This window comes from Chrysemys picta, chromosome 15 (assembly GCF_011386835.1).
Source record: "Chrysemys picta bellii isolate R12L10 chromosome 15, ASM1138683v2, whole genome shotgun sequence".
NCBI classification, from domain to species: Eukaryota; Metazoa; Chordata; order Testudines; family Emydidae; genus Chrysemys; species Chrysemys picta.
Window position 1 is genome coordinate 9,468,817 of NC_088805.1, and position 25,679 is coordinate 9,494,495.

The window sequence follows — 25,679 nt, forward strand, 5'->3', positions numbered from 1 at the left end:
AAGATCAGGGGGTTGAATCAAAGAAAATGTGCATGGAAAAATTTGCAAAGAAACCACCTGTAGGAGCACAAGGCTAAAGTAAATTAACCGCGTATTGGATTAGTCAGACTATGCAAATGCAGTGGAAATGTAATCCACCTTTGATAGCTCTCCAGTAATGGCTGGAGGTGGCCGTAGTTGCCACATGCTGCATTTAAAATTTTAATGAATGCATATTTTTTCTGTTAGGCTATACACCAACTATAGTGATAAATGATCCCCCTACAATGCACCTTCCCGAGCTGCCAGCTTCTTGAAAGGACAAACTGAACATCCAGGCTGCTCTCTCTCTCTTCCAGAACAAAGAGGGAGCTCGTGATGTTACCGGGCAAACATCTGGAATATTCAGGGTAGGTCAGAGTGTGATGATGGCTCCCTGAGATAGGAAGAGGCGTGGATATGATGAATAAGACACCGTAGGTGGCAGTGGGGCTGTCCATTTGCAGTGGGAGCCCTCCCTCTGCCAGAACCCTCATTGCGGGCACTGCAAAAAATGAGTCTCGATGTATTTTCGAGTGCGGGTATTGTCTTGCCTGCTTGATTAGCATTGCAGATACAAGGGTCAGCGTGGCCTCGTGTTGCTAAGTGGAGAGCGCTACATGGCAAGTAGCTTCTGTTGCTAACCCTGAAAGCCGCCCATCCCAAATGCTCTGGGCCTGACTCTCCACTGCCCTACACCGGGCGCTTGCAACTGCACAAAATGGAAACCGTGCGAGCGTAACACGTTTACTAGCATAACATGGTAGCATTTCACACCCGCTTTGAAGAGGTTCAAATGACAGCACAAGGTATAAGGCAATGGAGAATAAAGCTCTATGAACCCTCTTGACAGCTAATGCACCCCCGACAGATGAGAGCCACATGTGTTTCTGCAGGCTCTCCATCCCCACTTAGCACCTTGCGGAAGGGGCTTTGGGCCTGGCTGTTTCCACCACCCTTTTAAAATGTTGCTTGTAAATGTGGTGTATGACAGTGGCTCTCAACCTTTCCAGACGACTGTCCCCCTTTCAGGCGGCTGATTTGTCTCCCAGACCAGACCCGCAAGTTTCACCTCACTTAAAAACCTTGCTTACAATATCAGACATATAAATACCGAAGTGTCACAGCACAGTATTACTGACATTTTCATTTATACCATATAATTATAAAATACATCCATTGGACTATAAATATTGCGCTAACAGTTCAGTGGATAGTATATAGAGCAGTATAAGCAAGTCGTTGTATGACATTTCAGTTTGTACTGACTTCTCTAGTGCTTTTTATGTCACCTGTAGTAAAACTAGGCAAATATCTAGATGAGTTGATGTATCCCCGGAAGACCTCTGCATACCCCCAGAGGTATGTGTACCCCTGGTTAAGAACCACTGGTATATGGGAAACAGAGGGGTTGTGACAGCAATGGCTAATGCCAAGCCGAAGCAAACCTACAGAAAGCCTATCTCAAGGGCCTTGTCTCTCCCTTCTTCCTTATGAGGCCCCTCTCTTCTGTCCCTCCAAGTTGTTGGGGAAAGAGCCTTCTCCTCTGCAGCTCCTGCCCCCTAGAAAAGCCCTCCTGTCTCTCTCCACCTCATCTGCTCCCTGTCTCACACCTCTTGCCTTCCTCCTCCCCCCCTCCACTCCTATGCAGGTAACACTGAAAAGTGGTTGCAGCTCCACTTTGCATGGAAGATCTGCACATAATACAACTGCATAGCGAAGAACAGCACTGTGCTACCCTCCCGCACAGTCCTGCCGGAGGAGCTCGCTCCCTACTGTGGAACGAAGTTTCACTCATAGTCCCGCACACGGCCCTTGTAGAGAACATGGGAGTTCCCTGTATTTGTTCCATGAATATCATATGCCCCTCAGTTTACCTGTTTGATATTATCCTGCCTGGCTGCAAGGAGTTAAATCAAAGGAGGTTGGTAAGGGGAAACAAACAGGAAAGGAAACAATGGCCAGGAGAAGGCACTGTCAGAGAGTGTGCCCAAGGGTCCTTGAGGGAACAATGGGAGAATTATTAATTGGGGAATGCCCACTTGCCTGGCTCCACATTGGCTAACAAGGCTTATTCTTCCCAGCCTTGGACCTGGAATCAAAGTGGATATTGAACCATTGACCCTCTCAGCCTTGGGAGGAGGAATAGGGGGTTGAGTGAGCAGCAGCGGCTGGAGATGATGCTCCGGGGCTGTCTGTCTCTCCCGGGTCAGGAGCAGGAGGTCTGGGCTGGGTGGAACGTACCCAAAACTTTTGAGGAATGTATAAAGTTTAGGGAAAATCCACATGTCCAGGCCTTTTGTTGTTTTGGCTCTTCTCTCTGCGAGCTACACACCTTTGGGTGAATAAATAAAGCTTTGTTTTGGAGAAGCTGTTGGAGTCACTTTAATCAGCTACTGGTCAAAGCTCCCCGAAGGAAAAGGGCTTCCAGGTGCCAACACAGTTGGGCCTGTCGTGGTAACACAGTTGGGAAACAGGAGGGCTGCACTCCAGAGGTCAAGTCCCAGAGGGGTAGGACCGCAGGGGTTCCCCCCTTATGAGAGGTGTCCATGACCTGCAACCCTCTTCCTGTCCAAATGCTGCACCTCAGGGGGCTTGTATGGAGCAGGACTCTCCACCGTGCCAGGAGTGCACACCCCCTTGTATGAACTCCTGCCAGCATTAGTATGTATTTGTGTTGTGGTAGTGCACGGAGGCCCTAGTCTCTGTGCTGGGCCCTCTATGCACATGTAACAAAAGACACGCCCTGCCTTATATGTGAGGGCCCCTGCAGTGCTGGAAGGGCTGTGTTTTTGCTGTGAAATATAACTAAGACCCTGACTAGTGTTGCCACCTGTGAGGTACAAAAGAAGGGACATCCAGGACGATCCTGAGCCCTTAGGGCTGGACAGCTGGCAGTGTGTACTGAGCACCCTCACATTTCCTGGAACAGCTACCTCAAAAAAGAGATGAGCCTAGGAAAACATGGACAGGTGGCAATCCTAATCCTGACTATTATTCCAGGGCCCTTTTCACAAGAGTAGCATGGTAAACCCCAGTGTCCAGGCCAAGGGCCAGCTTGGATACCGTCAACCTGACTCTTTTAATTCCCCCCTGCAATTTCAAATGGATGCATTCTTCTTCACTTCCTGTCCGAAACTGTTGTGTTTCTGTTAAAAAGCTTCAGAGGGGTAGCCGTGTTAGTCTGAATCTGTAAAAAGCAACAGAGGGTCCTGTGGCACCTTTGAGACTAACAGAAGTACTGGGAGCATAAGCTTTCGTGGGTAAGAACCTCACTTCTTCAGATGCAAGTAATGGAAATCTCCAGAGGCAGGTATATATCAGTGTGGAGTTAACGAGGTTAGTTCAATCAGGGAGGGTGAGGTGCTCTGCTAGCAGCTGAGGTGTGAACACCAAGGGAGGAGAAACTGTTTCTGTAGTTGGATAGCCATTCACAGTCTTTGTTTAATCCTGATCTGATGGTGTCAAATTTGCAAATGAACTGGAGCTCAGCAGTTTCTCTTTGGAGTCTGGTCCTGAAGTTTTTTTGCTGTAGATGGCTACCTTAACATCTGCTATTGTGTGGCCAGGGAGGTTGAAGTGTTCTCCTACAGGTTTTTGTATATTGCCATTCTTGATATCTGACTTGTGTCCATTTATCCTCTTGCGTAGTGACTGTCCAGTTTGGCCAATGTACATAGCAGAGGGGCATTGCTGGCATATGATGGCATATATAACGTTGGTGGACGTGCAGGTGAATGAGCCAGTGATGTTGTAGCTGATCTGGTTAGGTCCAGTGATGGTGTTGCTGGTGTAGACCCATGGGAAGGAGACCCTGGAAGAATTCCACCATGCTTTCAACAGCTTCCACCCCACCATCAACCTCAGCCTGGACCAATCTACACGGGAGGTCCACTTCCTGGATACCACCGTACAAATAAGCGATGGCCACATTAACACCACCCTATACCGAAAACCCACCGACCGCTACGCCTACCTTCATGCCTCCAGCTTCCACCCCGGGCACACCACACGATCCATCGTCTACAGCCAAGCACTGAGGTACAATCGCATCTGCTCCAACCCCTCAGACAGAGACCAACACCTACAAGATCTTCACCAAGCATTCTCAAAACTACGATACCCACACAAGGAAATAAAGAAACAAATCAACAGAGCCAGACGTGTACCCAGAAGCCTCCTGCTACAAGACAGGCCCAGAAGAGAAACCAACAGAACTCCACTGGCCATCACCTACAGTCCTCAGCTTAAACCTCTCCAACGCATCATCAGTGATCTACAACCCATCCTGGACAATGATCCCTCACTTTCACAGACCTTGGGAGGCAGGCCAGTCCTCGCCCACAGACAACCTGCCAACCTTAAGCATATTCTCACCAGCAACCACGCACCGCACCATAACAACTCTAACTCAGGAACCAACCCATGCAACAAACCTCGATGCCAACTCTGCCCACATATCTACACCAGCAACACCATCACTGGACCTAACCAGATCAGCTACAACATCACCGGCTCATTCACCTGCACGTCCACCAATGTTATATATGCCAGCAATGCCCCTCTGCTATGTACATTGGCCAAACTGGACAGTCACTACGCAAGAGGATAAATGGACACAAGTCAGATATCAGGAATGGCAATATACAAAAACCTGTAGGAGAACACTTCAACCTCCCTGGCCACACAATAGCAGATGTAAAGGTAGCCATCTTACAGCAAAAAAACTTCAGGACCAGACTCCAAAGAGAAACTGCTGAGCTCCAGTTCATTTGCAAATTTGACACCATCAGATCAGGATTAAACAAAGACTGTGAATGGCTATCCAACTACAGAAACAGTTTCTCCTCCCTTGGTGTTCATACCTCAACTGCTAGCAGAGCACCTCACCCTCCCTGATTGAACTAACCTCGTTAACTCCACACTGATATATACCTGCCTCTGGAGATTTCCATTACTTGCATCTGAAGAAGTGAGGTTCTTACCCACGAAAGCTTATGCTCCCAGTACTTCTGTTAGTCTCAAAGGTGCCACAGGACCCTCTGTTGCTTGTTAAAAAGCTGCCACCTTCCACCCCAGAAGTGGCTGCATTTTAATGGCGAGGGAAGGGATTCCTGGACAGACAGTTTGAAAAGCACTTTAGGATCCTGGAGGATAAAAAGCCCTATAGAAATATAAGGTATCAGCATTACTGTTAGTTTATGCATGAAAAGTGAATGTGCAGATGTCTCTCACTAGAGAGACATGTGCACAAAATGAGTGTGTGATTGCAGTATTTGAATACTCGGTTAAATTCTCATGCATTTAATCAAGCTAGCAGTCCATAGCATTTCTGAAATATGCATCTATAGCCGTATACAAACCCCTGATAGGACTCAGTCCTGGGCTTGCAAGTTGAAGTGTAGTTGACTTTGCAAGGTACACACCAGTACACGCCCACGTATCCGAGGTCTGGATGAAACCCGTAGTCTTATTTTAGAAGCATTCTGCCAAATCTTGCAGTAAATCAGGCACAAGGCAAAGTTATTTAACCCTTGCCTTGCTATAATCTCCACTCCTCCCCCCTGGAGGTGAACAACAGCAACCCTATCGAAGGAAGGAGAGAGAGGATACCTGTGTCTGTGTCTACGGTGGCGTTCATTCCCCAGTTCTGGGATCCCTGCCAGGGGATCCTTTTATCCTAAAGATACCTTAGAGAGCAACGTTTGGCCTGGGGAATGCACCAAATGAGATGTGTTTTCAAAATGTGGATACTTCAAGCCCCTACTAGGGCTTTATTCCCCATCCTACCCCCACCACTGCAAACAATTCACATCAAACACCACTAAAGCAGTATCCTGGGGTAGGGCAGGGCCTGTCTTTTTGTTGTGTGTTTGTACAGCACCTAGCACCATGGGGCCCTGGTCCATGACAAGGGCTCCGAGGGGTTCTGGTAATACATAATAATATCATCCATGGGAATACAGAATTTGCCACAGCAGATCAACCCTCTAGTTCGTTCACTCCAGCATCCTGCCTCCGGAAATCTCTAATGCTTCAGAAGCATGCAAACCTTTCCCCCCATAATGCAGCTGCACACTAACCAACATGCACTTTGCATACAGCAACTCCTGCAAGGTGCTGAGGCCCAGATCTCCAAAAGGATTTAGGTTGCTGATTTCACTGGGAGTTAGGAACCTACATATCTTTGAAGATCTGGGCCAGCGTCCCCACAACTCAGACTGAGAGTGGAAGGTACTCAATATCTAACAGAATCGGGTTCCTAACATATGCCTGTACTTGGATTCTTATTCTGTTTATCTGCAGAGCAAGCCCGGTGTGTGTTCTTTCCCTCGGAGAGCACAGGGGCAGGGTATTTGTGTGTTTTCCCATTGCATTACAAGGTGTGTGGTTGGGGCGGGTGTCTTCACAAACGGCAAATGTACACAACAGCTGGGCATGTCTGTGGGCCTGTTTATGTTTCCCGTGGAAAACCAAATGCCAATTCTACAATTAAATACAAGGACAAGGATATAACACATAACAATTTGTTGTAGATTTACAATCTCTGCCATGCACTTGAAAACGACACACTCACTGATCACCTTTTCAGAATTTAGAGTGATGCGATCAACATTTTCCCTTTCTCTCCTCCCCATATTTTTTTTTAACTCTCTGTTGACAATAGTCCTTTGGTAGCTTGAGAATAAAATCTATTTTCCATTAATTTTATTCTCTTCCCTGCTTCCAATGCAGCCCACCCCCATTACCTCATCAGCACACTTGTTGATTAGTGTAGGGTTTGCTCGTGAGTGCAGAAATGCCGGCATCAATTGATCGTGGTGTTTATACTTTAAGAAAACACATTGTGAGGCGATCTGGTTAAAGGCATCTCTTTAAAATGTACCAAGTCAAAGAGGCTGGGTAGTTTAAAGAACTGATAATGGGACCTGCGAATTACAGGCTGGATTCTGATCTCGCTCACACAAAAAGTGTTGTCAACTCTTGCAATTTGATCTTGAGTCTTGGGATATTTGGTATTTTACTTAAAGTCCCAGCTCCTGGAGTCATGTGACTAATGAGACTCTCAGCTTTCATGCTAAAAAAATGAGGTTTCTAACCTCATGGTTTCAGAGAAAAGCTTGAAAACGTGATCCAACTGCACCCTAAACCAGAAAGCAAGTAAAACGAAAGGCACTACAGTATTTTTCTTTAATGTCATGAGTTTTCGGGACTTGACTCATGCTTTTTGAATGCTTGTGGTTGGCCATAGTGAAATAAGGAGTACCTCCACTGAAGTCAATCAGAGCGAAATAAGAGCCTTTCATTGGTTGGACACCACTTCAAACCCTGTTTGGGTCAGGAACAAGTGATCAAAAGTTATTGCCGTCCAATGACTGTATGGTGGGTCTCAGCCCATTTCTCAGAAGGCAGGTGTCCACATGATAAAACTATCGATTACTGTTGTTATGTATTCATCACCAGTGATGTGCTAGGCACTTTAAGACATAGGGAGATGTCCCAAAGAGCTTACAGTCAGAGACCTGGTCTACACAGAAAACTTGTACCACTATCTTTACCGCTATAGTTAATGCGCTAAAAGTCGCTTGTGTGGGTGCAGTATAATTGTACTTAAACTGGTATAGCGTAGTCCTATACCAGAAGAGGAATATGCTCTACTGGTATAAGACACTCTTATACCAATATAACAGTCTCCACTCTAGGGGATGTACTGGTATAACTATATCCGTTAAAAAAAAAATCACACTGCCCTAACTCAAAGCATTATGTATGGCACAAGCGCTGGGTGTAGACCAGGCAGAAGTAAATTTATCCATAACCATCCTGACAGGCTGTAACTGGCTTCTCTGACGACAGTCTGATCAGAGGGGCCAAGGAATGACTGGGCCACATAGCCTGAGCTCCCTGCTCATCCGAGGCAGAGCCGTGTTGAAGCATACTGACCAGGCCAGGGATGGGAAAGCTGCATTACCACTGTCTATGATGTACTTACTGACTTATGGGATGGTTAAACAAAGGGCTTCGAGCACCAGGGCAGCCACCTTTCACCAGCACTAAACACACACACACTTGATGAATTTAATGGGCTTAGAAATGAAGGGAAGAAAACAAAAAGTCAGAGTTAGGTCAATGCTTGGGTCAGCCAGCTGGGACAAGGGACCCTCTGCATTTTCCATCATGTTGTGAAACACTGTAACATGCAGTGATCTTTCTGAAGGGCTTTCTCTGCCATAGTGGTCCCGTTAGCTTATTTCCTGGAACACGGCGTGTTTCTATGAGCACAATGGGGCCCTGAGCTCTGTTGAAGGCTAGACGCACCACGGTCATTGTACTGTCAGTATATTATTATAAATTATTATAATACATTGCTGGGAAATGCAGGCTTAGGGTTGTAAACAATGCTGGCTGGGAAATGCAGCACTGACTGGAGCTATGCATAGTGTAGGCAGGTGCTCGGCACCTGCTGTCTGTACAACTTTGCCAGTGCCCACCAAACCTGACCCTGCTGCATCTCTAGTGCAAGTCTCTCCTTCCCAGAGATATCCAGTCCTATTATAACAAATACACAGGCTTAGCCCAGCCTGGGCCACTCAAAACTTGGCACTACCAGCCACAATAGAACTCCCATTCACTTCCTCCAAAAGCACAGCCCTCAAGCCACATGGACTAGAGAAGGCTCTTCAACTGCTAGCAGTACAGGGTCTCTGAAACGTAGTTGATCAGCTCGGATTCTATCCCATAGAAGGCAGTGGAGTACACTAGCCAGTACCTTACATGATCCAAATGCAAGGTGACAAATGGCCACTGTGGGCTAAACTGATGACAGGAAACATTTACATTAGAAAGGAAATTCAATCCCCAACATTTTTGATCCAGATGTCAAACATTCCAAAATATGAGGAAGTTTGGCGCCAATGTTCTGGTCTGGCCTATTATGAAGGGATAGGCCATCTGCAAAATCTGGCTCTAAATCCAGATTATAAACACACCCAAAGCTCCAGACAGTTTGGATCTAAGGTTTTGGTACTAGTTGGTATTTCACTTGTGACTTATTGAACTCAGCTGTCCCGAGGTGAAAAAAAAAATCGAATGGCTCCCCCAGTTCACTTCTAAAAATGAGGAGTGACAGTAGTGTTGGTCAAAGGACTGCTGCTAGCAATGGGGTCCGAGAGCACCTCAAAGAAAAGGTCACGAGAATTCCTTTGAGTGGAAAGTGGACAACCACAGTATAGAGGTTGCTACCAGCTCCCTCTACAATTACACCATATGAAATAAAAAGAATCACATACACTATTAAGATGGTAAAAAAAATAATTTAAAAAAATAATTGAATTGAGATAGTTATTTTAATCCCTGCCAAATCAGGATTAGTTAATCAGGATTGAGTGAAAAATACAAGACCGGATTCACCCCTTGGTTACTCCAGGTTCACACCGATGTGACTCCCCTGAACTCAACAGACTGGAGTTACACTGATGTATATCTAACCCCATCTTTCCTGTATTCTCTCCTGCACTATGCACACAACCATAGGAAGGAGCAAAGCTAAAATCTGTGATTGTTCTTAGCCTTACAGAAGCACTGAGAAGCCCGGCTGGAGATCAAAGCCCTATTGTGCTAGGTACATATACATAGCAAGAGGCATCCCCCAAGAGCTTACACTCTAAATAACAAGAGTGATGGAGGGGGAGGAGGAAACACAGGTATGGAGAGGGGAGGCGGCTTGCCCAAAGTCCCAAAGCACGGCAGAGGCAGAGCCAGAGAGATTGGGCCCTCTCCACTGAAGTACACTATCTGTATCTGCACACATCAGCACATCCAGCAGAAGGGGGGGGGGAAATCTTATTCACTTACAGTGTTTTTCTAAAAATTAAATAATTTCTAAAAATTACAATTAAAAAATGCTAATCTTCTCAGGTCTAAATCGGAGGTGTTGTTTAACCACTGCCCCCCGGATGATACACCCCATGCAGTGCAGTGCGTAGCTCCCCGCATTGTGGACTCCACCGGATGCACACAATGAGCCATCATTCCAGCTTCCTTAGTAACCAAGGCCTGATAGCCCACTGAAAACAACGGGAGTCTTTCTCCATTGACTTCAATGTGCTCCAGATCAGGCCGCAAGTCCAGGGCTGTTCCAGGAGCGCAGGAGCTAGCCGGTTCTTTTTAAGCCACATGTTGACAATCAAGCACTCTCTGACTTGGTTCTTTGCAGGCAGATGGAAAGCAACAAAACACCTCCTCTTCGCTGGGACTCTGAGCCTACGTCATGTCCTTGGGATTTGGCAGTGGCAAGGATCCAGGGCCAAGTTCTGAGCTCATATAGGCTGCTGTAAATCCAGAGTAATGCCACTTGAAATCCACTGACTTTGATGGAGTCACTCCAGATTGTACCTGAGACCAGACTCTGGCCCTGGGTTTACCATTTATCACTCCCTTACTGGAAATCATCTTGTTTCTATAATAGAAACACCATCAGTCAGCACCTCTATGAAAACCTGGGCAGATGCTTTTATCACACAGCTTACTCTTACCGCAGCCACCTGTTGACTCAAACAGAGATCGCCGGCTGGATCACTAGCTGTCCACAGTTTCATTCTCCTTAGTGCAGCCGGGCCTGGGTTTTAAATCAGACACCGGTGATTTGCCCCTGCACCTCACGCCAGGCACACCACAGGGGATTCCCGTTTTGCTTGGCTGGCACCGTGAGGGAAATCCCTCCCTCTTGGCTCCTAATCCTGCACCACTCTACCCGCCTGGGGGATCAAAATGATTCTCGTGTCAAACTTCATCCCTCACAGGCAGCATGGTCCAGCGGAGAGGGTACAAGCTCTGCCACTGGCCCGCTGTGTGACCTCAAGCAACTTGTTCCACGTCTTGTGCCTCTGTTCCCCTCCCACCCTTTGCCTGGTCTGTTCAGACTGTGAGTGCTTCAGGGCAAGAGCTGTCTCTTGCCGGGTGTTTGCACAGCAGTGGGCACAGCGGGGCCCTGATCTTGGTGCCTCCAGATGCTGCTGTACTACAAATAATGACCAATCATCATCCTCAACAAACTGCTCTAAGGTCCCCACTCCAAGCTGCTATATTAGCAATACTTGCTATTGATGGAGCACATTTCACCCAAGGAACTCCACATGCTTTGCATTCAGTAAGCCCCGTAACACTGCTCTGAGGTATGTACCTTTGATTATCCTCATCACACAGATGGGGAAACTGAGGCATAGACAGTTAAGTGACTTGCCCAAGTCCTGAGTGAGACCTGTTCTAATCACTACATAAAACTCTCTTCTAGGGAAAGGCAATTGTTTGACCTGTAATAATAGGAATTCACCTGTTTGTGTTTCATGAAACCTAGCGGTCACGTTACATGCTATGAACATGTTTACTGTAAATATAAATCAGAGAGAGCAGCTTATTAAGAATTATAGGCATCATAATTGATTGACACAAGAAGATTAAGGTGTTCCACCGACATCAGGCGCAATCAGAGGATTGCTTTCATGGTTTATGGAACTGCAAGGTGCACTGAGATTGTAAGCTCTCTGGGACACAGACCATCTTTGTGTTCTGTGTTTGTACAGCGCCTCGCACCATGGGCTCCTGGTCTGCACCTGGCCTCTTAGGCACTATGGTAATGCATATCAGAATGATAGCCACATTGGGACATTATTCATGATGGTTTTTCAAAATGTTTTACTAACATTAGGACCTGCTATGTCTCCTAGAGGCAACAGCAGCAAGAGCGATATCTCCTGACTGCCTGTGGAAGGCAGGACTGGTTAAAAGTGCCCAGACACCATGCAATGCGTGGGTATATGTAGACCAGAAAAACGGCTCTATTTAGCCTCTCATGAGATTATCAGGGGTGAAGAAGGAGGCAAGGTTCCCAAAGATGCAGCAGAGGATGGGTGGCTAACACATCACCCATTTGCCTCATCCTCCAATTGCTGCATTTCTCCTTAGCTGCCGGAGCACGTAGGGGCCAAGATCTTCAAAAGTAGCTAGTGATTCGGGGTGCTTTGATTTTGGAGCATCATCCTTGAAAAGGGCCCTAATTCCAGAAAGTGCTGACCACTCCCTCGCTGAAAACCAATGGTGGGCACCCAAAATCACTAGTCACCTTTGAAAATCTTGGCCAGAGATTTTTACGTAGCCGTTGGCTTTGTAAACTCTAAGCGACCCCAATACAACGTCAGTGCCTCTCCCCGGGAAAGCTCTGACTGAAACGTTTTAGTAAGGGGCATGCCAGAGAGAGCAGGCTATTGGCGCACAGGAAAGAGTCAGTGATTTTAAAAGTCAAAAGGAATCATTATGATCTTCTAGACCAATCTCCTACATAACACAAGCCACAGGTTTGGCATGGGCAGAGAAGCGTATGATCCTCCACGCCAACCGAGAGGGACCAATCCTAAACAGGAGATCCTAAATAGGTGATCTCCATGCCCACTAAGTCCTTGGCTTCTCCACTGAGAACCTCCCCCAGGTGCTAATTGTGGCTGTGAATTATACGACATGCATACTAGCAGCTTCCGCTCAACCCAAAGGATATTCGGTCCAGCCCACTCCCCCTTTCACCAGAACCTCCTCTCTTAAAAACCAAGCCACATGATGACCATAAGTTTCAATAGCAAGTAACCATGACCACAAATGTTCTTCATTTTAATTTGCTATTTAAATAACTTAAATTGTAGATCAGCTCTGGGCAGTAACTTGGTAAAAATGTCATAGTGGGGTTCCCTAGGAGTTGTCTCTCTGGGATTTCAAAATCCTGTCTGCTCGATTCACGAGTTTTACTAACTCTCAGGGTAGGTCTACACTTACCCGGTAGTTCGGCGGCGAGCGATCGAACTTCTGGGTTCGACTCATCGCGTCTTGTCTGGACGCGATAAGTCGAACCCGGAAGTGCTCGCCGTCGACTGCGGTACTCCAGCTAGACGAGAGGAGTACCGCGGAGTCGACGGGGGAGCCTGCCTGCCGCGTGTGGACCGAGGTAAGTTCGAACTAAGGTACTTCGAACTTCAGCTACGTTATTCACGTAGCTGAAGTTGCGTACCTTAGTTCGAATTAGGGGGTTAGTGTAGACCTGGCCTCAGCCTAGCAAACTCAGCCTAGGATCTGAAAAACAAGCTGGGTTCTCTGGCTCATGCGCTATCACTGGAATGCTAGCAAAGATTCTTCAGGCCAAATTCTGCTCTCATCTATGCCTGGAAAATTCTGTTGCTTCCAGTGTGGCTGCACAGGGGTAACAGAGGGCATCATTTAACACCCCAGCTGGCCCTCCAAATTGAATTTAGGACCTGATCCTGAAAGCTGATCCACATGGGTGAACGCTTGCACCTGTATGGACTTCATCGAGGCTGAGTTTTCTCCCTCAATATACCCGTTTCTCTGTGCTTGAGTCGGGTTAAGCCTTTCAGAGCTCTATGACTCCATTCGTACGGTAATGTACAACAGTGTGTACCAGTCAGGCCAGACATTGGGCCTACTCAAGTGACCCTCCGTTCCCTACAGTGGACAAGCTCCAGGTATTGCTCTTTTAGCTCAACAGGTGGCGCCCTGTGCCTTGATGGAGCTGAATGCCATGAGTTCTCCTCCTCTCACTGCTTGTATGGGATTAGTGGTGGTGTCTCCATAGATAGGCATGGGTCATTAGAGCATCCCCAGCAAAGCCAAGGTTGGGTGGCCCTAGACGTACTTGTTGGTTCTTATGGTCCCCAGAAGACACTATGGCCACAGCAGGCCTGGCTCCGCACTGCCTTGGCACCTGATGTCATTGCTGACACCTTTGCAATGTGGGCGTACAACACAACTGCTCTGATGCTGTAGCATTTTACACCCACGCTGCACAGGAGTTATTTACACAGGTGCAAAGCTGGGGGAATTGGGCCTAGCATCTCCGCAGCCAGCCCAAATCCTTTCTTGCTCCCCTGTGTGCCCTACAGATTTCTCATGGTTCCCACACTTTAAACCACTGTCTCCTAGATCCCACATCCCGATCCATCCAACTGCTCTCGGCTGACGGGATGCAGTGTCTCAGAGCCCGCTCTTTAACCAGCTGCTGCTGAGACACGCTCTTCCCCCTGACTCTGGGGCTGAGTACGGTGCCTCCCTCAGCACTTCCCAGGCGGAACAGGAGTGAAACCAGTTGGCCCTGGCAGATAGCAGGGCAAAGTGCCCCCCACCCAGCGCCTGTCCCTCTATTATCCATTTCACAGCATGTGTATTTATCGGATGACTCTCGTTTATTTCCTCTTTTAGTGCAATGAAATAATAATAACCAGAACCACGTATAGCAGGGGTGGCCAACCTGTGGCTCCGGAGCCACATGCGGCTCTTCAGAAGTTAACGTGCGGCTCCTTATACAGGCACCGACTCCGGGGCTGGAGCTACCGGCACCAACTTCCAATGTGCCGGGAGGTGCTCACTGCTCAACCCCCTGGCTCTGCCACAGACCCTACCCCACTCCACCCCTGCCCCTGCTCCCCTGAGCCTGCCCTTGCTCCTCCCCCCCAGCCTCCTGCACGCCACAAAACAGCTGATCGGGAGGTGTGGGGAGGGAAGGGGAGGCACTGATTGGCAGGGCTACTAGTGGGTGGGAGGCGCTGGGAGCGGGGACGGGAACCGATTGGGGGCTGCTGATGTATTACTGTGGCTCTTTGGCAATGTACATTGGTAAATTCTGGCTTCTTCTCAGGCTCAGGTTAGCCACCCCTGGGATATAGGAAAGGACGTGATGGAATCGCTCACGGCCATGGGACTCAGTCCCTGTATGTGTTTGGACGAGGGCACTGGATGGCTCTACGAGCTTGTTGATGGGACACAGAGCTTTTCACCTCTGCGGCACAGACTCCATGCCCCGCTCCGGCAGCGGACAGAGGCTGTGTAGGAACCGCAGTTAGCCAGAGGGGAATTCCCCTGGGGCAGGCATAGCATAAGACTTCCTTAAATGATACCACACTGTCCCCCTTTCAGCACCATCACTGGGGGCATGTCGGGGTCAGGTCTGGAGGCCAGAGGAGCTGGGTTAGGAACAGGATGGGACAGACCTGAAGTGCATCAAGTTACAGAGATCCTAAGCAGTGTTGCAGGGCACAGGCAATTCTGGATGAGATGCTGCAAGTTGGAGCAGCTGGGGGAGGCTCTAATTGGAGAAACTGACATGGACAAATTGGAGAAAGTCCAAAGAAGAGCAAAATGATGAAAGGTCTAGAAAACATGACCTATGAGGGAAGATTGAAAAAACTGGGTTTGTTTAGACTGGAGAAGAGAAGACTGAGAGGGGACTTGATAACAGTTTTCAAGTACATAAAAAGTTGTTACAAGAAGGAGGGAGAAAAATTGTTCTTCTTAACCTCTGAGGATAGGACAAGAAGCAATGGGCTTAAATTGCAGCAACGGCAGTTTAGGTTGGACATTAGGAAAAACTTCCTGTCAGGGTGATTAAGCACTGGAATAAATTGCATAGAGAGGTGGTGGAATCTCCATCATTGGGGATTTTGAAGAGCAGGTTGGACAAACACCTGTCAGGGATGGTCTAGATAATACTTAGTCCTGCCCTGAGTGCAGGGGACTGGACTAGATGACCTCTCGAGGTCCCTTCCAGTTCTATGATTCTATGATTTACTATGAGGGCCATTTCAGCCCCCAGAGCAGCCCACAATCTAGAGAGATGAAAGGTATCAGAAAGCCACCAGTATCCCTCTTTCTCCTTGACCTGCCCCTTTCGTGCTGCACCTCCTGGAGGTACAGCAAAGAACCAGACCCTAGGTCACCAGCGTAGGTCAGTGGAGGCAGAGGCCCTGAATGTGTTCCTCAACATACCTAAGCCACTCACTGACTTCAACCGAAGTTTCCCATGAGTAGTGACTGCAAGACCATGCCAAAATCATTACCATCTGGGGCTAAGTTTGTTCAGCGTCTCCAAAAGCAGGAAGTTCACCCCGAAATGGGGGGTAGGGAGGTGGTCAGGGAGAGTTGCAGAGGAAGATAGTGGCTCTTCCTTTTCAATGGGGGGGCTCAGAGAGATTGTACTTCCCCAAGAGTGGGCAGTACTGGCCAGGGATGCACAGACTCAGCACAATCCTATTAAAGGCTCCTACGAAGCCGCAAAACTAAACTAAAGGTGCCCCTGAAGAACCTCCAAGAGAGGGTGGTGGTGCCGTCCCTGCGGGCGAATCCCCACCTCGGTGCAAGGGCTCAAGAAGATGCAGTTTGCACTTCCCAAGCAGAATTTGGACACTGATGTTTTCACTGGTGGTTCACATAAAGCATGCTGCAGGTCAGTCCAGCTGCTCGTGGACAGGGGCCTTCGTCGCCAGAACCACCACTGCCTTCTTGTAGAGAAAGACACAGGCCTAAAGTTAGGGTCCTAAAGCCATAGACAGGCACCTAAATAAACTGTGGCCCGCCTGTCAGAGCTGCTGAAAGAGACACAGTTAGTAGGGTGCCCATTTAAGGTTCAGGGAACCTAACTTTAGGCTTCCAGGTTAGAAAAACTGTTGGACAAAAATGCATAACCTTCTAGTACACATAGTAAAAAAAGTGAGAGGCAATAAATCCCCAATGAGCAACAGCCATGTGACAAAGTTAAACATCTCCTTTTCAACATGTTTCTCCAACAGCATTTACACCATGTTATGACACCGTCACTTGCTTAGTTCCATGCTCGGCAGCCAATTTTCTACCTATCTGCATCTTCCACATAAAACAGATCGGTAACAGCAAAGGGCCCAGGTGTTCTCTACCTTTTGCACACCAGGATCCCTCTTCCCCCTAGCTAGGATCCCCAGATTGAGATCTCCTGCCCTAGCAGACTTTGTGGAGTCTCTGACTTCTATTTAAAGTCTCCCATCTATTTAAAGTTACATCCACACATTCAAATCCTCCTGAAACTGGTAAACATCTAATTATCTTAGCATACTTTGAAAGAGAGCCTATTTACATGCAGATAGACTGGACGATCTGATAGCCCTTGTCCATTTCTAACTTCTATGGAAACTGCTCTGCGATTTTTTTATTTATAGTTCTTTCACCTGTAAAGGTCCTGTTTCTTTTCTTTTTTTTTTAAATCACTAAGTTGAGACTTCTTGTGCTAAATCTCACCTTCGGAGGGGGAGGGGAGAGTGAAAACACCAAGCTGCGAACCTGCACAGACAGGGGAGTCCTAGCGTATTTTTCAAACACGGTTCTTTCACTGAGGTGGAGCAAGCAGAACCATTGCAGGCCGGAGTCTAGCTGCATCGGGGGTTTCTATTCTAAGGGATATGCTGACACAACCTTCTCTATAGCAATGCTGCTAGAATAAAATGCAGCAGGGTCTGTCACCAGCACACTGCCAGCCAGACACGGGAGGCATCAGGCCTCAGAGTCCTTTTAAAATTCCCATCATCTCCATCTCTACAGGTGGAGAATGAGGACAAGCATCCTGGTGTCATGCATGACACCCGCATGTTGTTTCACCTTATTACCATCCCAGCCACTGGGAACCCACCCCGCCCCCACAAACCCCTTGTCTCTGCTTCCAGCAGGGCTGCCATTACTACTGGCAAGCACCACCCAATGCACATTACCCAGTCCAATTAACGCCTTGGGGGAGCCGTCTTTTCCCCTGAGCCCTCCTGGCATTTAAAATGAATCTCCAGTGCGTACATGCAAGTTATTTTTAACTCCTCATGATCACTCCCCTGCAAACCAGGCCTTTACGAACTGCCATCCCAGCCCCCTCTGGGTCCCTCGCAATATACACAGGCTGTTGGCAAGAAGCTTTTTACCTCCTTGTTTGCATGAAACCAAAAGATCTATTTGATTAGCCTAAGGCAAGATTAGAAAGATTCCCAGCAGCATCACTTGCCTTCTCCCAAGAGGGGATCCCCAGTACCTCCATTCACCAAGGCAGAATTTATTTATTTTTAAACATGCAAATTGTTCATTACATCTTAAGGGGGATTGTCAACCCAGAGATCTGTGGTTTGCAATGCAAAACTGAAAGCCTGCCTCCTGACATGCAAAAAAAAAAAAAAAAAATCAGAAGAAGACCAGGGAAAAGAACACTATTTATAGGCAGCCACATTTTATGTGCAAGAACCACCTTTTGGCCACCTGCAGCACGCGCAGGCTCATTTGAGCTCACTGCAGCTCCTTAATTTATTACACTGCACACAAGCCCCCATTGTATATAAACAAATACACAGTCGGGCGGGGGGGTGGGGGGGGGAAACCTACCTCCCTTGCAAAGACTCTCAGAGAAATAAATGCAATTGAAAAGGAAAACCGGGTTTGCCCAATTGTAGAAACATACAAAATCATGCCTATTTCCTTCCCCCTCCCCCAAGTATATTGGAGGCAGTGGGGGGAAGGGGAGCGGGGGACAGAGAGCTTGAAATGCTCTCTATATTTTCGCCAAGGTAAAACCTACCTCTAGGGTTCTGATCTCTTTTTGCGTCAGGTCGTTGGAAGTGGCACATTTGGTCCGGAGCCCCTCCAGGTTGGAGATGCTGATATCGATCATGTTCTGGACCAGCTCGCACTGCTGCAAGGCTTTCTGCAAACTCAGATGCTGCTGCTCTTCGCTTTTCGTCATGTTTTCCTCATCCATAGCTCGCTTTGCAGCCCCCTCCTCCTCCTCCTCCTCCTCCCAGATCAAAGGGATGGTGGTGTCCCACTCCCCCCCCCCCAACCACCCCCACCTCCTCCTCCCCACCCCTCAACAATGCAACGTGAAGGGAGCCGGCATCTTTCCACTGGAGACAAGCAGCCCCCCCCTTCCCCAAAAATCAAATCAATCAATAAATAAATAGCAAGAGTGGATGTGATTGTGTGTCAAGCAGCCTCCATTCGAGTGTCCTCTCCCCTCCGAGTGCCTCCTCCGAAGGGGTGGGGGGGAGCGCGCCGGAGAGATGCTGGAGCCGGAGCACCCCAGGTAGTGGTGCTGATGCTGTGTGTGTGCACTCAGGAGCCGGTGGCAGCGGCAGCGATCCGGGAGCCTCTCCGTTTACACGCCAGCTCCATGCAGACTGTGGGGTGGCAGTTTCTTTCGGCGCACGGAGGGTGAGATCCGGGTTTGCCCCTTGCAGTGAGGGGCTTGCATTGTCCACCTGGCGCTGGAGGCTGTGGAGGTGGTGATGGTTGGGGGGCGGGGGCGGCGAGCCTTAAAGGCTCCTCCAAGACGCTGCCTGCATTGCCTCCTGCTCCGATGCTGATGCTGCTGCCTGGCTCCCTTGCTGGCTGCTGTATCCCCTTCTGCCTGGCTCCCACACCGACATCTTGCCTGTCAATCAGCGCGGCGCGCGCCAGGCCCCGGGAGAGGCGCGAGCCCGTTGTGCGCGCGAGCCGGGCTTGCTGGGCAGGGAGCGCGCAGAGGTGCCCGGAGGGAGAGCGTGGGAGGTGGGGTGGGGGTGTCTGCAGAGGGGCACAGCAGGGGCACCCCAGGGTGCGTGTGGGGGAGGGTTCTGGAGAGGGGTGCAGCAGAAACACCCCAGGGTGGGTGTAGGGGAGGTTCTGGAGAGGGGCACAGAGGGGCACCCCAGGGTGCGTGGGGGGGAGGGTTCTGGAGAGGGGCGCAGCAGGGACACCCCAGGGCAGGAAGGTGGAATTCTCAAGAGGAGTGTAGCAGGGGCACCCAGTGGGGGAGAGGTTCTGGAGAGGGGCGCAGCAGGGACACCCCAGGGCAGGAAGGTGGAATTCTCAAGAGGAGTGTAGCAGGGGCACCCAGTGGGGGAGAGGTTCTGGAGAGGGGTGCAGCAGGGGACCCCAAGGTGAGTGTGGGAGGGGTTCTGAAGAGGAGCACTCCTGGGGCACCTTAAGGTGAGCTGAAGAAGAACTCTGTGTAAAATCGAAAGCTTGTCTCTCTCTCCACCAGAAGTTGGTCCAGTAAAAGATATCACCTCACCCACCTTGTCTCACACCTAAGGACAGGCACAGCTAGTAGCAGGCAGAGCAACAACTCCACATGAAACTTCTCAGTCCCACATGAAATGCAAGACTGTCCTGCGAATTAGGGCCTCTTATGACGCAGTGCTTGGCTACTGTTAGACCCTCAACATTAAGCTGAAGAATTCGACGCGCCGGTCCAACAGCGCAAAAGGCAAAGGATGGCGATACGTTGGGGTTGCCGTCAGAGGGCACGTGACCAAGATTCGTCGCCAAATTTGATCCCCTGGTTGGAGCATTAGCTTCCCAGGCCCGGGCCAGGTACTGACAGGAAGCATGATGTGAACGCTGATCCTTTACCCTGACTGGGCAAGTGTGCAGCCACACAATTTTAAGACTCTCATGAGTCCCGTCGCTCTGTTTTGTAGGACTCGTGAACTGGCTCCGTTTATTAAAAAAAGATACTAGAGTATTCCACAGCAATGGCCCCAAAAGCAGCGGTATCATCTTTGCAAGTTGTAGTATTACATCTCGGCTTAGCTTGTAAACTTATCTTCAATCCAAAATAACAATTAAAATATAATGGTGCCTAGGAAGCATTCCACGTATTCCAACTATTATTGTCATTTTTTCCCTTGCTTCATGTATATGTCCTTTTCTCATCTATGCCCCTTGTTTAGGGATTATTATCAGGACAATTCAAGGAACAATGCCAACTAATTTTAGGTCCACAATTTAGATATTTTAGAAACATGTTTTCTAAATAATAAAAATAAACAGCGTAAAGGGTGAACAGAAAGATTATTATTATTATTATAGGGTGCCAGAAACATATTTAGGAATTAAAAGACACATGCAGGATCAAGTCCTGCATTTATTAGCAAACCAAACACCCATTGGCTTCAATGAGTGTTTGGGCTGTATAGGGATAGCAGGATTTGGGCCATACATTTCTGATTGATAGTGTCCCTTTCAACATAACGGAAATAGGTTTATAGGAATTCTCAACAGAAAGTTGGGCAGTGCTGTAATCGTCACCTCCTTCCTTACTAGCCAGACTTACAGTCTGTGTAGACGGAGAGACAGTGGCAGTAGTTTCAAAAGCTCTTCACTCCTAACTCCCCTCCCACCTTCATTTCACCTCAAGGGAAAGTGAATATTGTTAAGCTATGGGCTAAATCCTGTTTGTTTTATTAACTTGCGTGGCCATGTCAAAGTCACTGAGACAACCGGTGAGATTAAGGCAAACAGGATAAAGCCCTACAGCAGGAGGAGTGCAAGAGAATGGGGGGCACTGTAGAGCCAGCTTTTGCTCCCATTGTTGTCTGTGGGGGATCAAGATTTGGCCCACAATCAAGCAACTACTTCCAAATGGCAAAAAAAAAAAATTTTTTCCAAGCATCATATTCATGCTTGCTGCAAACCATCTCCCCCTCACACACACACAATCAGTTACTCCCTGTCTGCTCGGATTTCATGTGAGCTACAGTCTTAGAAATGCTACTCTGGGTTGCCACAATAGGATTTTAAATGTCAACATAAGCTTTTGGAGTCTTTGCATTTGTGTAACTGCAGGAAATTTTGGCCCTAATGCTAAGAAGGTTTGGATATAGATGCACATTTCTTCTCATTTTATTAAACAGAGGTATAATTTACTGGCAGTACTTGGCACCTCATATTTAGCTCATATATAGCACTTTTCACCTGCAGATCTTAGAGTACTTTGCAAAGAAAGGTCAATTTCATTATCCCCATTTTACAAAGAAGGAACGCAGGCACAGAGAGGTTAAGTGACTTGCCCAAATTCACACATCAGGCCCATGGCAGAACCCAAAGCTTGGCTTTGCCCACCCCAACCACAGCTGTCTATGATTAAATGCAATTACTGTGCTAAGTTCTGTACAACTCATGCAGAAAAAACTCCCCCCCATCTATGGGAGATTTGCCTGAGTAAGGAGTGCAGGATTAGACCCACTTTAAACTCTGGGTGGAGCAGCTAAACTTTGGCTATCAGCTAATACTGTACGTAGAATTGGATATTATTCTGCTATCTTATCAGGTAGGCAATATTCATCGGTCCATGGGTGCAGAGACTAATGGTGGCCACAAGGCACTTGGGTAAGTTGTTGCCTTGTACAGTATTTATTAGCACTTGCGGCTTGATGATTCTCCTGCAATGATTGATGGATGGAGCCATACATCAGATCCATGTTGCTGGTAGTTTTACATTACAGACCTTGGTGCTCTTGCAATTTGAGGAGATTTTCAGGATCTGTGATCGGACACTGACGAAAATGGCATGAGGGAGAAGATCTGAAGTATAGGTAAGGAAAGGAAAGGAGCCAGATTCTGCACTAATTTACACATGTGCAACTGCACGGACATCATTGGGTTACTCGCCTAGTGGACAGGGGGAAGCAGCAGATGTGATATATTTTGATTTGAATAAGGCTTTTGACACAGTCCCACATGCCATTCTCGTAAGCAAACTAAGGAAATGCTGTCTAGATTAAATTACTATTAGGTGGGGGCACAACTACATTGATACCTGGACATCAGCTTTGTCTGTGATCCCATTGTTTATAAATTGAGGTCTGTCCCCCAGAGCCTTCCCAATAATACATACTGAGAACTTACATAATACGTTTTATATATACACACACACAAATGTTATTTCCACCTTAACATATGGATAGGAAATCCACCAACTAAGTGCCTTCAAAGAGCAAAATGCCTCAGGAAAATACTCGGTGTTAAATTGAACAAATTTATAACAAATGCTGAGATATGTCAGGGAGTTCGACTACTCTTTATCTCTAAAATTATCCAGAAAAGAAGATGGAAATATTTGGGCCGTGTGCTAAGAATGAAGCCAGAGCATCTACCAGGACAGGTGTGCCAACCAAAAGAAGCCCTCCATTGAACAATACTATGTTCAATGGAGGGCTTCTTTTGGTTGGCACACCAAAAGAAGCCCTCTTTTACAAGGAATACTTCACCCTGTTATCTTTGCTTTGATTACTGAAAGAATTTATCAGTGATAGAAGTCATCGGGGGGAGGGGCTATATTTTCCACTGGCTTTTTCTTTACCCCTCAGAAATAGGGTCAGGTTTTCAGACACTGGCAATGTCTTACACATCTTGCTATCCAGGCCCTCACAAATTGCCTGTTGCACAGGTCAGTGTCAAAAATCTGTCTCTCTACTCGTATGGCGTATCATGGTAGTACTGTACCTAGAGAGGAAAAACTTATGGGACCCAGGTTACACAGGGTTGGCTGCGCCTTATTGGGACCATAAGCATCATCTGAGAGCACAGGAAGGATTCAGATTCAGAATTAGTGCTAAGAACCCACCCCAAAAGCACAATCCACCAGCAAGACTCCAAAATGCATCTAAGCAATTTGGGCTAAACTCAGGCCTGCTGTCGAATGTGGCAATTTGACTGAAATCAGTGGAACTGAACTCACCCCAACGCTGAATTTCGTTCTTTGGCCTCTTCCAGTAGAATGCAGAAAGTTAACCACAGAATTCTAAGTAAGCCGATTGACAGTGAGGGTGACCATGCAAGTGTTAGATGGAAATAGCCCTTTCGGGTTATTTAGATGGTTATAGATGGGTTAGATAGATGGCAATAGCCCCTTTGGCCATTTCGGGCGAGATTGGGGTGGCTGGTTATTGTCTTCCATGTAAAGAGTGTATCTCAGTGTTTCTCAAACTAGGGTCGCCGCTTGTTCAGGGAAAGCCCCTGGCGGGCCGGGCCGGTTTGTTTACCTGCCGCATCCACAGGTCCCGCCGATCGCAGCTCCCACTGGCCGTGGTTCGCTGCTGCAGGCCAATGGGGGCTGCTGAAAGCGGCGGCCAGTAAGTCCCTTGGCCCACACCGCTTCCAGCAGCCCCCATTGGCCTGGAGCGGCGAACTGCGGCCAGTGGGAGCTGCCATCGGCCGGACCTGCGGACGCAGCAGGTAAACAAACCGGCCCGGCCCGCCAAGGGCTTTCCCTACACAAGCGGCGACCCCAGTTTGAGAAACACTGGTGTATCTGGATGGCTAGGAAAGCTGATGAAGAGTCTGGTCTCCACATTTGTAATAAAAAGTGACTATATCTTTTAAGGCAAAGCGGTGGTTTTTGCACTTGTGAAATTACGCTCTTTGAGGGGGGAGAGGGCAGTTTGTATTTTAATTGAAAAAACAAATGGGTGCACTGGATAAATCTGCTTCTTTTAATTTGGGGGGCGAGGGACTATTGCTATGTAGTTGGACAGAGCAAATATGCAGTTGTATTGCTCTGGGAAGTTTTCTGCTGGGGCTGGTAGGGGAAACCCTTTTCTCACGACCTCAGCAGAGCAGACTGCAGCTGGCTCGGTGGCATTCTGACTTATCTATATGGGCAGAAAAACAGGACATCTATGGAAGTTCCATGCATGTAAGGAGAGGGTGGATCCGAGCATGATTTTGTGCTTTGAGAACTTGCAATATATTTTTCTCCTTCCAGCTTCTTTTTGTGGTCCCTCTGCCCCACCCAAGATAAAAATGCCTAAGGGGTCAAAGACATTGAACCAGCCATTCCTTCCATTTAAATCCTCTATTGCCCAGAGCCATTTCATCCGACAAAACCTTAGCAGAAGCAACTCCAGAGGGGAAGCTGAGTTTGCAGAAACTTTCAGAAATGATTACTGGGGGCAATGATTTAATAACCCGAAGGCTGGACTCCCTCCAGGAATCCATCACTGTTATTGATAGAAATATTTAAAGAGCTTGGAGCCAACTATTAAGAAAAGGATGATAAGGCGTCAAATCAGGAAGTAAGAAAAAAAAGAGATGCCAGCCTATTATTTCTAAAACTATTAAAGACCTTACCTTTCTGACAGCTGAACTGGATCAGCTTAGACAGTTTGCAAAGCGCTGTGATCTAAGGCACCATGTTATGCAGAGGGAGTAGTCGATCTGTAGTTAAGGCTGATTTTTAATCCCCCTGGACCTGAAATAAACAAACAAACACACATGCTTTCTGTAATATTTAGGATTAAGTCTTATTGACAGGTAGGATGTGTTCTGAATGTTTTTAATAAAGTAATTTTTTGAAAAGATCAAAGTCTTAAAATAGCTTTTTGTTTTTAAGTGTAACATTTCTGTGTCCCTTTGTCTGCTCAGTGAAATGGGATTACATCACGACATCGAGAATGCAGTAGGTTAGATTTTTCAACAGAAATAAATTTAGCACAGATCCATTGATTCCAATGGAGCTAAACCAGTTTACACCAGCTGAGATTCTGGCTCAGTTGCTTCACTGTGTTACCAGGGCTCAAGTACAGTACTACCATGATTCGCCATACGAGTAGAGAGACAGATTTTTGACACTGACCTGTGCAACAGGCAATTTGTGAGGGCCTGGATAGCAAGATGTGTAAGACATTGCCAGTGTCTGAAAACCTGACCCTATTTCTGAGGGGTAAAGAAAAAGCCAGTGGAAAATATAGCCCCTTCCCCCCGATGACTTCTATCACTGATAAATTCTTTCAGTAATCAAAGCAAAGATAACAGGGTGAAGTATTCCTTGCATTCAGTGCATTATCAATGACATATTTTTACCCAAAATTTCAAAGGTTCTAGGACAGTATTCAACCTTTTCCATGCCACAATCTCCCTGGCATTCCCATCCCACCTAGCAAAATGAGAAGGGCAGAATGGTCATAACACCCTCTTCTTTCCTGTCCCTCTGCCACCATCTGTTCGCAACCCCCCTGGGGTTCATTAGCCCCAGGTAGAGAATCAGTGTACTTGGAAATCTA

At 47.6% G+C, this 25,679-nt stretch overlaps 2 protein-coding genes across 5 annotated transcripts in view; one reads left to right on the top strand and one right to left on the bottom strand.

Annotated features, from left to right (window-relative positions):
• The window catches only part of KSR2 (kinase suppressor of ras 2), a 301,542-nt gene extending 282,852 nt beyond the window's left edge, over nt 1-18,690 (bottom strand). For all 4 annotated transcript variants that reach the window (XR_010592848.1, XM_008171511.3, XM_008171509.3 and 1 more), the window contains exon 1: nt 18,434-18,690. Coding sequence is in view for 3 of the 4 variants with exons in the window: in XM_008171511.3 (XP_008169733.2) it covers nt 18,434-18,613 (180 nt within the window). In the remaining variant the exon portion in view is untranslated. The remainder of the gene's footprint in view (nt 1-18,433) is intronic.
• RFC5 (replication factor C subunit 5) overlaps nt 1-25,679 on the top strand; it is a 260,531-nt gene that overhangs the window by 213,826 nt on the left and 21,026 nt on the right. The window lies entirely within an intron of this gene.